This window comes from Scleropages formosus, chromosome 20 (assembly GCF_900964775.1).
Source record: "Scleropages formosus chromosome 20, fSclFor1.1, whole genome shotgun sequence".
In the NCBI taxonomy this organism is placed as follows: domain Eukaryota; kingdom Metazoa; phylum Chordata; class Actinopteri; order Osteoglossiformes; family Osteoglossidae; genus Scleropages; species Scleropages formosus.
In genome coordinates this window covers 14,052,557-14,066,487 of record NC_041825.1, presented here as the reverse complement: position 1 = coordinate 14,066,487, position 13,931 = coordinate 14,052,557, and the positions used below count along the sequence as shown (strand labels likewise).

General features: G+C 40.7%; 1 protein-coding gene across 1 annotated transcript; it reads left to right on the top strand.

The window, feature by feature from the left end:
• Window positions 1-4,209: 4,209 nt before the first annotated feature.
• On the top strand, window positions 4,210-12,534 carry gsg1l2b (gsg1-like 2b). Its single transcript, XM_018761732.2, has 5 exons — window positions 4,210-4,510; window positions 5,294-5,341; window positions 8,398-8,550; window positions 10,906-11,017; window positions 12,120-12,534. The coding sequence occupies exons 1-5, from the start codon at window positions 4,210-4,212 to the stop codon at window positions 12,418-12,420; spliced, it is 915 nt and encodes a 304-aa protein (XP_018617248.1). The 3' UTR covers window positions 12,421-12,534.
• The last annotated feature ends 1,397 nt before the right edge of the window (window positions 12,535-13,931 follow it).

The window sequence follows — 13,931 nt, the reverse complement described above, 5'->3', positions numbered from 1 at the left end:
CAACCAGTATGAAATAATGTTTACAGAAATCTGACATAATTAAAATATAATTTTAAAAAAAAATTATCAGGTATAAATACATTATATAAATGGCAAAGATCAAAGATATAACAGCTATAACTAGCATCATTTTATTAACCCAACCTTACATTGTAAATCAACTGTTAACCACCTCAACAATAGACAGAAGAGAAGTATAAGCCTATAGGAAGCATGCTCAAGGGGTCCATATTACATATTAACAACATAAGAAAGGAAATATAAGAGGTAATATAATCTACAGTGACATGAACTATACCATAGGGACTATGATCTAAAAATGTGTATGAATCCAATTGCACTAAGTTAGCCATGGTGTTTGTACTTCAAGGGTGAAATGCTGCCTTTTAGAGACTATAGTCAGTTGTCTTGAAGATAACTAGAAGATTATAGAGATTCTGATGAGGTGTACAAGTCAACATCTACAGGCCACAAGAATATTAGTGTGGAAAGACAAGTGTTTCAAAGTTAATCACAGTGTAAATGTGAGAGAAATGAGACAAAGTGGGATGAGGTGAGGGTGCACTTGAGCAGATCAAAGACAAGTCATTGACCAGCATTCTGGATGAGCTGCAGTGTGCTGATAGCCCATGCTGCTGGTCTGGCCATTACAAAATAGCAGTATTGTAGACAAGGTATGGTCCAAACTTTTATTGATGCATGTGTTGAACAGTGTGTGTGAAGGAGGGACATATATATTATACTTCTACATCAATAGTGTAGTAGTCCTAGGAAGTCACCAGAAGAGATCACAGAATGAAGATTTTTTTTTGTGTGTACTGTGAGAAGAGGAGAGGTCCTCCCACTGACCCCTGCTGAACACCTGTGGCTAGGCTTTATGATGTTAAAGCTATGATAGGACATCTGATAGGACTCGCCAACTAAATGCAAGGTTTGCAGTCATCAGCATGGTTAGTGATGATAAACAGAGTAGATCTCACATTAACAATTCCATAAGCTGCAGACAGATCCAGGAGTATGAAAACAGCTCAGGTTTTCACTCCCATAGCAAAATGGACAGCTTCAAAGTAGGTAAGGAGAAATGTTTAAACTGAGTAACCAGGTTAGAAGTCTGAGTTGTTTTAATCTAAGAAACCTTTCTGAAACAGAAAATCAGAGAGCTGATTTGCAACCGCACATTTCTGTTGAAGAGGAAAGGGAAGGCGTCTGGGCTTCTCTGCTCTCCCCATTGCCATCGCAACCCTAGAAGGACAAAGAGTCAGGAAGATGGACGGACGGACGGACGGAGAATAAAGAGACATGGGGTAGTAATATTTCTCTTGGAACATGTGGAGTGTTAACTTTTCTTCAGGAATATTGTTTCTTGGTTTATATAACATTTCATAATGCATTTTATGTGCCATATCTATATGTTGTTTGAACAGCATTAGGGTTTGGTGATGTTACTCTTAGGACATGTTGACTATGAAACTGATGATAAAACTGTAATGTTCAAGCATCCCATATTAAATCAATATTTAAAATTTTTGTTGAGTTTAACAGCGGCGGAACGATGCTGCACAAAATATTTTTCAATTCCAATAATTTATATTTAAAAAGTTTTAAAAATTAAAATAAAAAAATAAAATAAGCCAATGCATAACATTTGACTTGGGTTTTTGGTAGCTGTTAGGTAGAAAATATGACTGCATGTGTGTATATGCAAGTACAGTATGCAATAACTCAATCACACACAGTCTGAAAGTGCTCATCCCGAGTGGGGTCGCGGCGAACCGGAGCCTAAACTGGTAACACAGGGCACCAAGCTAAGGAAGGAGGGGACATACCCAGGACGGGATGCCAGTCCATTGCAAAGGTACCCCAACCAGAGCTGGAACCATACACCTGTCGCACCACCATGCCCCCCCCACGTGCAATATGTGTACCATTAAATTTATTTCAGAATATTTTGGGATGTGATAGTGTCTTCTCTATTACACACACACACACATTTTCAGAACCGCTCGTCCCATACGGGGTCGCGGGGAACCGGAGCCTACCCAGCAACACAGGGCGTAAGGCCGGAGGGGGAGGGGACACACCCAGGACGGGACGCCAGTCCATCGCAGGGCACCCCAAGCGGGACTCGAACCCCAGACCCACCGGAGAGCAGGACTGTGGTCCAACCCACTGCGCCACCGCACCCCCCCGTCTTCTCTATTATTGCTGTAAAAAATTTTCATTGAAACTGTCCACCAATATTACATATTGGGCAAGCACACACACACAACTGACTGAAACAGCTTCTCCTGAGCAGGGTTGCAGCGAACCGGAGCCTAACTCGGCAACACAGGGTGCAAGGCTGGAGTGGGAGGGAACACACCTAGGAAAGGATGCCAATCCAGCGCAGGGCACCCCAAGTGGGACTCAAACCCCACACCCACAAGAAAGCAGACACAGGCCAAACCCAGTGTGCCACCACGCCCCCTTATTGGGCAAGTCCAATGTGTAAAATGTTTAAAAGCATCTGTGCGACACAAAGCTACCTCTGTGAAGATGGGCACCAGGGTCTCCAATTCAGACATCACTATAGGAAGAATGCACAGGTGTACATTTCTGTAAGCTTCTCTATGTATGAGTATTGATCACCATTAGTTCACACTGGCTGCACCAGGGCCTCTGACACTTGGAGCTGTGCATGCATGTGAGACGGACTGGAGGGCTGCTCATTTGCCACTCTAGGTACTCTGAAAGACAACCTGTTTATTATTCCACACTACACAGACAGTCACTGATATTGACCAGCCCATCCTGGGTGCAACAACGGGGACTAAACAAGGAAAGAAAATAAGGCAGACTGACTGGAACTACATTATACATTACATTTATGCACTTAACTGCTGTACATTTTTTTCAGATATGATCAGATGAAATGTAAGATTATCATTGCTACTTTTGGAATACCAAAAACATGTTTGTCAGAATTTAAAACTCCATATTATATTCAGTTGTCAGACCCTCAGTAAACTGTGTGGCATATTGATTGATTAATTTCGGAAAGGATTCACTGACATCATCATTGGTCATATGGTGCTTAATGGGACTGTTTAAGAGTAATGCTTTTTTTCTGGCTCTCCCCCTTTTCCATGTGAAGAAGAGAGAGGTTAAGACCTGGAGAAAATGCTTTGATGGTACTTCACAGAGTGGTCCCTGGTGTATATCTGTCACTCCTCATGTGGACCTGACCTCTCGCTGGAGTAACAGCATTCCAGATACAGGGAGAGCAGCAGGATCACCTGTTCTTTTTTGCCAAGGGCTTAAAGACTTGTGGCAGGGCTACTCCCCTGCCTGAGAACATGGTCACAGAACTGGGTACTATAGTACTAATGTATTATAACAAAGGCTTATAATATGGATATTTGTATCGTTACTCTCATCTGATGTGATGACTAAGTTGTCATGGACAAAACTGTTGATTTATTTATTTATATATATATATATATATATATATATATATATATATATATATAAAATTTATTTTTAAGGTGGTGGTTTATTCAATTGCTGCATGAAAAGACCAGCAAGGGAGGCATACGTAGCACAGAACTCCTGGTCTCGTTAGCTGCGTTTTCGAAAATGATAGCTGTCAAATTATTACTCCAGCCCACCGAGAAATCCGTTTCTAAAGCACGCAGCTCCTCAATATGCATATTATCCATATGCCACAGGAGGCTTTGCTGTGGGCATCACTTCCATTACCATTAACCTTCCAGATGCCGTGCACACCCCGCACATGGTGTCCCAGGCCCCCCGTACGTCCCCCCACCTTGCCTGGCAAATGTCATTCAATCTTGTCTGCATAAACCTCTCAGTCTAATTTGTCACTCTTCCCATGTTCCTGCCCACAAGGAGAGGAGCGCAGCCGACACAGTGCCACGGACACAGGCAAACAGACAGGGGGGAAAGGCACAGTTCTGCCCATTCAGTGACTCAGTGAACGCCGGGAGAGAGGGAGAGAGAGAGGGATCACACAAGGGGAGGGGGTTACAAAGAGAGAGTATCTGTTCATCAATTGAGCATATCCACGGAGCGAGCAGCACCGGAGAGAGGCAGACAACTAATTACCACAGGATACTTTAATGACAAGCTGGATTATAAAGATCTGAGGGGGGACTGGGAGGACGCCGTGAGCCAGGGATCAGGGGCTGCTGAGTTTCACCACGCTCCACCATGGGAATAGACCGGCGTCGGAGAGCCACCCTGGCACTAACCTTGAACCTCCTAGCGCTCCTGTTTGCCGTATCGGCGCTCACCACCAGCTACTGGTGCGAGGGCACACGTAAGGTGGTCAAGCCGTTCTGCACGGGACCCGTGACGCTCAAGCAGAGCTTCTGTATCAGGTACAACAGCTCTAACCTCAATGACAGCCGACTGGTCCAGTACATCTGGGAGACTGGGGAGGACAAGTTCCTCATGAGGAAGTTCCACACCGGCATCTGGTTCTCGTGTGAGCAGAACGTCAACATGATTGGTAAGAGACAGTGCTGCACCAAAGACGCACTTACACTGCATGCATGTCAGTGTTATTCAGTTGCTTCCTCGACTTTCGAAAGTAAACTGAATTCACTAAACACTTATTTAACTATTTTATTGTAATGCTTTTATTGTATTTTATTTTTTTGTGTAAACTGAATCACTGGTTTTGTAAAGTTATTACTAGGTTTTTACTTCATTTACGAATTTGGCTAAGGGGTTGGCGTTTCACTCAGTGCTCTCTATCCTGGAGAGCAGTGTTTGAGGACAGTGTTGGAAAACACCAAAATTCAATGTCACAGTTCAGAAAAGAGAAGAAGCAGTTGGTTCAAGAGCCTTGGAATGATAAAATTCTGTTTCATATAGATCTTTGGGATTTTTGCATTTCAGACACTGCATCTCCTATAATGCAGACCATGAAATGTCATACAAGCACTGCAAGAATGTGATGAACAACAAACAGATATTCAGTCAATATTTACAATAAAAATGCTAATTAGGACATCAAGTAGGATTTCAGTGATTAAAGAACATATGACACACACATTATTGATATATTCTTACATATAAAGCAAAATTCTGTTAAATTGTATTAAATTGTACATACAAAGACCGTGTTTACATAAATCTATGTTTATCATTTCATACAAATTCCCTTCAACCCATTTTTAAAAAACTGGTTATTTAAAAAATCTCAGCTTCATTATAAGAATGGATGCCTAAAAACATTATGTATCAACCACTCTTAAACTGTCCTTAACAGTATACTATCTACTTCCAGGGGAAAACTGCAGAAGTTTTTTAAATATTGCACCTTCACATGAAAGAGGTATGTACTCAAGACAGTCACATTATACCATAACTTGTAAATGAATTGTCAATTAATTGACGGCTTGATGTGATCATTCTATAATCTGTTGCAAGAGTTTTAAAGTATGAGCTCCAGAGTAAAATTGTGTGTCTTCACGGTTAAACTAATGCTTTATGTTTTAACTTTTCTTTTTGGTCTAATTAGAAAGATAAATTCATTATTAAGTCAAACTACTGTAATTAAATTGCTGAAGTAGATTAGCATGTACAGCAGTTTAATACATTTGAATTTTCCAGAATAACTCCCAGTAACAACAGACTGCTGAAATATTTTGAATTGAGATTCCATAAGCACCATCATTGGAACAGTTATAATAATGTTAACATAAGTCTGTTCCTGCCCAACACTGATTTTGTTACTATACCAAAGTAGGTGTAATGCAGCTACATCTTTAAGACACTTGGCTATTGTGCAGAAAGGGGTGAATTTTCTTGATTATGAAATCCAGATAAAAAGAAAATTCCATAATCAAAGGAACACCTGAGTAAATCAAGGGATAAATAACATGTGAATTAATCAAAATACATGCATAAGTTACACTTTCCATATGAACTATAATAAATTCAGCCAGTGAGTCCTTCAGCATCACCAGTGATGGTTTACGGTACATTTGTTTCAAAGTCATGAGACCCTAAGGAACAATGAGCTGTTTTTCCACTGTGGAGGAAACCTCAGTGAGGACTGCCCTGACTGGCAGGAAGCTCATTCCACTGTTGAGATTCACCTGGAGATGCCTGGGAAGCCTTTCTTCTCAAAGGAGCGATTTGAGCCTCAACAGGAGAGGCAGCTTCTCTTATGTCAGAACTCCTGGATGTGAGCAGCACAGCCAAAAAGCAGCTTTGCACCCTGCAAATCTCACAGGTTAACTGGAGTTTTTCTAAAATTCACAGCTTAGCAGCATGCTGCTCGCCACGTAAAATACGCAACAGCTCGTCAACTAGAATGTAAAACGCAAGGCTAAACTTCTTCATAATTCCATTATGCTACATCTGCTCTAGCAGTACTTTGTCCAGTGAGAAACATTCTCACAGTGCAGGTCTCCAGCTTCCCAGCAGCTACATTAATAGAGCCCTTTGACTGTGACATTAGATTGACAATGATGTGGAAGGCATGAACATTAAAGAGCTCTTAAGAATTCTGCTGTCAACTGAATGCCTTCATTGCACTCTGTGGATGGTACACTGGTCCACATCACACTGTTGTCATGTCATTATAGCAGTATGCAGTAACTAATGTACTAAATATACTGTACCTGCACATTCAGAGTCAGAGTAAAGAGGTGCGGTGTAAAAAAAATGGATTTAATTGTACTCACTTTGTGTGACAAATTTGAGAAATGTTTATGATATGCAACTGTACAAACATTTCCTGAAAATCTGTTGCCACTTTCCATTAAAAACCACCTTGTAAATGGAGGTCACAGTTTTGAGGACCCTTCCATTCTGATAATGTTCACCTGGACCAGTGCTGCGTAAGCAGATCATTTCAAGGTCTGTTTTCAGTACCTGTTTTCGTTTTGTGCTATGCCCTCTAAGATACGGTCACAAGATTGCCAGGAAAGAGCGTGTGTGCAAAGCACCAGCTCACCCAAATAACAGTGCAGCAACAGAGCTTGACCTATGCTGCAGATAACAAGGTGGAGATAAATAAAAGTCAGGTGTCACATCACAACTCCAAGGTCATGCGTATGATTTCCCCTTATTGCTCGAGACATTGTGATGTGGTAGCAGCATATAATAAAGAATCTGTACCAGTACACAGTGACAAAAGCTGACAGGCTTGTTTCTGTCATTGACTAAACTGCTACCCGTGGACTGAAATCGCTGAGTAACTGCAAGACTTCTGACCCTTATTTGGAATGTAATTACCGGGCTGTCTGCGCATTGAGAGTACAGCTATAAATACCAGTGATAGGTTCATATTGGGATTGGCCGCCTTATAATATTCATTCATCTCGATAGCTTTCTAATATTAGATTTTTTACTTTTTAAATTATTACTAAATATACAGTCTATATGTATTTATATATATACACACACACACACATACACATATATATGGCCCCTCTCTATCTATAAGAGAGGAGACCTGCATTTAACAAGCTTTGGTCACAATGTCGGCAGAGCGCATTACAAGAAATAAAACTGAGAATGATGCCTGCTGTTTCTTCACTAATGTTTTAGTTTACCTGCTGTGATATAACAAGGTTTCTGTGTGATGCTAATAATTGAGTGCATGGTTTCAAAAACTGGAACAACGAGTGAGTTTCACAGAAGATCCAAGGTGAGAGCTCAACAATCAGAGAATGTTCTCTGCTACCTGTTTTGTCATCATGTCGCTGTGCATTGATCGGGCATAACTCAGCAGAATATCAAAAAAGCATTTATATTTCAAGAGCGAAAACAAGCTCTTCCATTCTGGTAGTTTGGTTGTGCACTCAGGGGTGTTGTCAACAGCCGCTGAACAGAGACTTCCTTAGGTGTCACTGCTAATTAGTGGATGAATTGAGCTCATAAAGAAAATCAACATGTATATGCTGTCAAACAGAAGAGATTTAGTAAGAACATGACAGATGACAGATCTTCTGCCAGCCTTTTTTGATTAAATATTTATGAACAATACAGCATATTGCCAAGATTTTTTTTATTTCTGCAAAATTTCTTAAATTCCAACAGCATATTCAGGCTACTGTGATGCATTCAGTTCTGGATTAAGCAAAGGATTTTTTCTAATTAATCTTATTCTGAGGTTTTATATAAAAGTCTATCTAATACCTGGAAATAACAGCCCTCAAATCCCAACACATACCCATAGTTAGAAAAAAGATGACTTTCCATCAATCGAGTGTTCCATCTGGGCTGCTGTGAACCGTTCTTGGGTAATGATTAGTATGAAGTCATGTGACAACCTGTACTTTCATTCATGTCTGAAAGCAACGGATCTTGTACCTGACAGAGGGGATGGAGGGTGGTGGCAGTGCTTGACACTCACACTCCTCATGCGGTACTTCTCAGGGGTCCTGTGGCTGTGCATTGTGGCTGAGTGCCTCTACATCGTTCTGCTGTCGACCGGCGGCATCCTCATGTCAATAGAAGTTTGTTACTACAGCAACGTCATTGATGGCCTCAAGCTAAATGCCTTCGCCGCAATATTTACCGTTTTGTCAGGTAACTCAGCAGATCGTCGTTCTGCACTGTCTGTTCTTTTGATTTCATGAACCTTTAGCATGAAAATCAGCCTCAGTATAAATCTCAGATGGGTTTAAAGGCTTTATAAAAAAAGTCAAAGAGGTTGGTAGAAACAATGTGCAATGCAAAGATAACCCAAGAATGTATGCTGCAAGGAGATATTTTTTAAAACCATGGCATTTTTAAATACGACAATGACATACCGACACATAACTGCATCATTTGTTTTTGTTATCTAGTGTTGACTTGGACGAATCTCAGAGCTTTGCTTTCCCTATACTATTGGGATCTTGACTCTAAACTCCAAAACCTTTTGTGTAGCAAAATATTTCCTCTTCTATGCTTCTCTACATTTTTCATGCCTTGCTCATGTCCCTTATCAGTCACTTTTGCTCACTGACTACATTTTTTTCTAAGCTCTAAAGATGTACACTAAATCTCTAGATCTTTCTGTGGAGACTGAAATATGCAGCAGACTGCACATATATTAGAGTCTAGCTGCTTCTGTGCTCTGTGCTCTAACCCAGAGCAATATGTGTATTAAATTAGTGTGTGCACTCTTCACTTGGTCGAGAATTAGTTTCTTTGACAGGTTCCAGTCCGCAAGAGCACTGAGCAGCGATACTCGCCACGCTCGGCATTGCACGTTCAGCTCACTGCTGAAAACTAATGGCGCTCAAATCTACAGCTATGACATATTATTCACACTTCTGAATAAGAAAGGCCCAACTTTGGCTTTGGATATTCCCCAAAAGCAGCTTCTCAGTGTGCTGTGATGTCATTTGTCCCCATCGTCACACTGCCCTGTGTACAGCAGAGACAGGGATTACTTACAAATAGGACACAAAGAAGTAACTGGGCACAGAGAAACACGTACAGCAGAAAATACATTTTGGGGGGTTAATCCTTTGATAACAAATGCTGCTCACTGGACGGTTCCCTACTGCTGACATCCTTTTCAGGCAATATTTGCATCATAGGTAGTCAATGGGTGGAAAAAAAATAAACTGCGGTAATTTAAAGTGCAGAACACAGAGGGAGAAGCCAAGTGGCAAAACACAAGGTTTGGGAATTCGGAACTAGTAGGACACACCCTGAATCAAGTCTGCTCTTGTACCGTCTTGGGATTCCGGGGCTTATGAGGTAATCGGATTTGCACAGGCGCCGTGTTGTTTTCTGGAGCGTGATGAGGCCCGCACGGGTTGTCTCCCTCTAGCTGTGGGACAAAGATACCTAAATGAAGGAGATGTCACGCTGTGAAGAGCAGAGTAGGGGCTCAGATAAGTTCACCTGTTCCACATTGTGGTCCCCAAGCTGAGGGTGAGCAGTGCAGCAAAACCTCCAATTCCACTCATTCTGGGGCACATAAGACAGAAAGGGCAAACAGCAAGCATGTCAAAGGAAATAAATTAAGCAAACTCTATTTAAATATTGTTTTAATAGCCTTAAAAGCTGTACTTATTTGAGAACATGGACAACAGGATATGGTACTGTACGTTAAGGCATTAACTTTGCTGCTGGGTTTGGAACTCAGTGCATGAGTACCTCCGGGGGACTGGTGCTTCTCTCAGCTAAAGGGATCATATGGCATGGTTCATAAGGCCCAGTCCTAAGCTTCGTCCTGAGCTTTCAGCTGTGTGGATCCCAATCAGAGGATATGTTTAAATAGGATCAGTGGTCCTCTGGACACACGCTCAACCGAGGATCTACAGCGGAGCCCTTTAAACTTTGTGCGTTTGTGGCACTTTGTTGTTGCTCTTATTATTTTTGCTGAACTGGTCCCCAAAAAGTGGCCTAGTTACTTCACCACATTTTTTACCAGAATAAAATCAAATATCTTGTATTAATTAATAACATATGTAATGTATTATTTATTCTGTGTGTTCTGCTAAACGTCACTCCTTTGTGGTCTCTTTTGAAAGAACTACAGCAAAATTCACATAACGACAGAATATTACACTTTAAAAAAATAACCTAGGTATCTTTTGTTTTTACAAAAGGATGCATCACTCAATTTACATGAAAATGCCATGATTTTAAACTCCAAGAGATGAAAATGCAGCAGCGTACGGAGGCCAATTGATAGAGAAGTGGTCCTATACTGACACATTGTGGTAAATCCTGTGACCTACAACCCACAAAACCTCTCCCAACACATCCAAACTATTTACATTATGTCAAGGTTCAAGGCTCAAGGCCCACAAGGGGTATGAGTCCTAGAAAGGACCCAAGAGTTGTAACCTGAACTGTTTCGGTAAAATGACATTTGTATTTTCAGAGCACAAATCAGTGCAAGCCAGAGTAATACTCTGTTCTCTTTGCTGTGTCCCGCAGGCCTGCTGGGAATGGTGGCTCACATGATGTTCACCACCGCGTTCCAGCTCACCGTCAGCCTTGGGCCTGAAGACTGGAAGCCTCAGACATGGGACTACAGCTGGTCTTACATGTAAGATAAACACCAGTTTTATTTTCATTATATGGCCTTACAGATCTCTTCTACAGGGCTTCCAAGCATCATGACATGATAAGCAGGCAGCATGCATGATGATTTAATTAAAGTAATATATTCAGGTAATATTCAAGGCTTCTTGACTTCTTGAAATTGGTTTTCATTAACTTTTGGAGCCACTGACATGACACTTTTTTCCTATTATCGTTTGGCAACCACTAATTAAATGTGTTAATTGAAATGAGCTCCATAATGCACATTGCAGTTAACCAACTGTGGTGCAGTAAACTAATTCAGTTAATTTTCAAAACAAATAGAAGGTAATCACCCTACGAAAATCTAAACCTACATGTACAGCAAAGTAAAACAAGTGAAAGACGAAAGCGTTTAATAATTATGTGTTAACTTTCGCTGCGTATAAACATGTCCAGATTAATGTCATGGAATGAGGACAACTGTCACTTTATGACTACCACTTCACCGCTTTGTTAAGTACAACTTGCTGCATTATTTCTTTGTGCAGTAAATCCAGTCTATGGGCCTAAAAACAAGACATGACATTAGATTTCCTGTAAATCTTAATATGTTAGAAGGGTGACACAGTGGTACAAAGGCCACTGCTGGTGCTTCACAGCCCTTGGGCTGCGAGTTCAGCCATCACTTTGTTTCCAGCTCAGTGTGTGAGGAGTTGGCATGTCCTCACATGGCTTTCTTTGCACAGTCCAAAGACATGCATTTCAGATGAACTGCCACTCTGAACTGCACACAGTGAGTGGGTGAGAGAGATTTGTCTGTGATGGACTGGAACCCCATCCAGGGAGTGCCCTGTCCTGCACTCTATACTTCCAGGATAGGCTCTGGACCACAGAGTCTGCACTGAAGAGATGGTTATTAGCGATGGACAGATGTTATTTTACACTTTAGTTGATGTTTAGATTAGGTTTTGTGTTTCACCATCTCCAGGTCACTGACTTCCGTGGTGGTTACTGTGAACACACATGTACCCTACTGCACATACAGTCAGACCAAGTGGTGTGCATGTTCTCACATTCACATTTTAACCATAATTTTTCTTGTCCATCTTCATCTCTTCCTTCAGCTTGGCATGGAGCTCTTTTACGGCCTGTATGGCCTCATCAGTAACCACAATCAACAGGTATACAAAGACTATCTTAGAGTTCAAGCACAAGCGAAGGAATATAGAGAAGAACTTGAAGATCAAGCAGAAGCTGCTCGACCTGGACTCTCCAGATCAGGTGTGGGACATGTACATTAGTTCGGTGCCAAGCACGGCCGAGGAGCTGATGGACCTCTCCAGCAACGGCCGCAAACTGTCCAACACTTCCGTCTTTCTGGACCTGAATGATTTGCCAGACTCGCAGGTGGAGGAGTACTGCTGAATGCCTGCAAGAGCTGGACGGGCACACAATCGGCCCCAGCAATATCGAAGTGCTGCCGCTTATGCTCTGAGTCCAGTTGTCACCTGGCTCTGCTGTGTGCAATTACTCCATCTGGCTTCACTTGAAACAGCAGGCAATTCATTTCTTGTTCAGTGTTCTTATTATGGCTCTATGACTTATAATTATTGAGATTAATTCAATGAGTTATTCATTATCTTGCAAATTGAAACCGAAGATCAGTTGATGTTGAAATTTATGGTTATAATTCTGTTAGAATAAGTACTGAATCCCTCAGTATAAAAAAGAAGAAAGTGAATTAACTGAAAATATTACTGAAACAGCAACTGTTTCTTTGTTAATTAAAAGGTTTGTTTAAAAATTACTTCCCTTGTAGCTGTGGATTGAATTTAATGTAAGATCTCTAAATGAAGTGTCAGGATTTTATCTTTTTCTTTTCTTACGTGTGTGTTTATATGACCACATCAGAGAAAATTTGTGACATTAGGGTTTTTTGAGGTTTCTTCTCACGTAAATAACATTTTTAAAATTCCTCATGTTTTCTGCTGTGAAAAAGTCTGTAAAGGTATGAGTGTATGTTAAGTGCCTTTGCTTTGAACTATTTGTGATTTTTTCCAAATTTAATTGCATGTTGGATATTGTGGAATTTTGAAATTAATAGTTTAGTAAATGTTTCTAGGGACACCAAAATAATAAGAATCTTGTGCCAAATTAATGTGTTTCTCTGTAAAGGAAAAAAATTCCTTGTGCCCTCCGAAAGAGGAAACCCTGTATTCCAATATTGTATTTACCATGCTCACATCAGAATGGTGGCATTTACACTGCATGCCAGCATTAGAACATATGAACAGAAAATCATTTTAGCTGAGCAATACCGTGAAATAAAAACTTCATAAATGTAAACTAAATTCTTATAGCATTTTTAGAGGCATAGTAATATGACAAAAGAAAAAGCTAAAAAGAGAAAAGATGTTCCTATGCTTTTATATGGGTCTTATACATTATCTGGTCCAGCAAAAGTTGTCAGAACAACTGACTAAGACTTTATAAACATAAGGTATGGTGCACTATAGACTGGAGTATTGTGCGTCACATTGGTGAAAGAACAAATGTACCCAAAAATTAGACTAATGTGAGCCAAGAAGCCTGAGAAGCAGGAAAGTTTCAGTATTCGGCAATGTGAACAGCCGAGTTGAACAGGTTATGCACATTCACATAACATCTATACATCTGTCATACCTTACCAATAAACTTTATTTCAAGTATATGAATCATACATTGAGTTCAGCTGTCATATGGACTTTATGTCAGCAGATACTCATATTTTATAGTGACTATACTGATCCAAGTTACAAAACCACTGGCCTCTCCAAAGGTTTTCACCAGAAAGGTTAAAAACCCAACATAACATCAGTTTCAAATGCCACCTGCATTGCTTTGTAATTCCACCTTTTTAATTTATTGTTCAAAGTACCATTGAGTTTTCCAATTAG

Coding starts and splice junctions, on each gene's coding strand:
- gsg1l2b (XM_018761732.2), top strand. CDS start 4,210: ATGGGAATAGACCGGCGTCGGAGAGCCACCCTGGCACTAACCTTGAAC. Junction 4,511..5,293: donor GCAGAACGTCAACATGATTG/GTAAGAGACAGT, acceptor ATCTACTTCCAG/GGGAAAACTGCAGAAGTTTT. Junction 8,551..10,905: donor AATATTTACCGTTTTGTCAG/GTAACTCAGCAG, acceptor TGTGTCCCGCAG/GCCTGCTGGGAATGGTGGCT.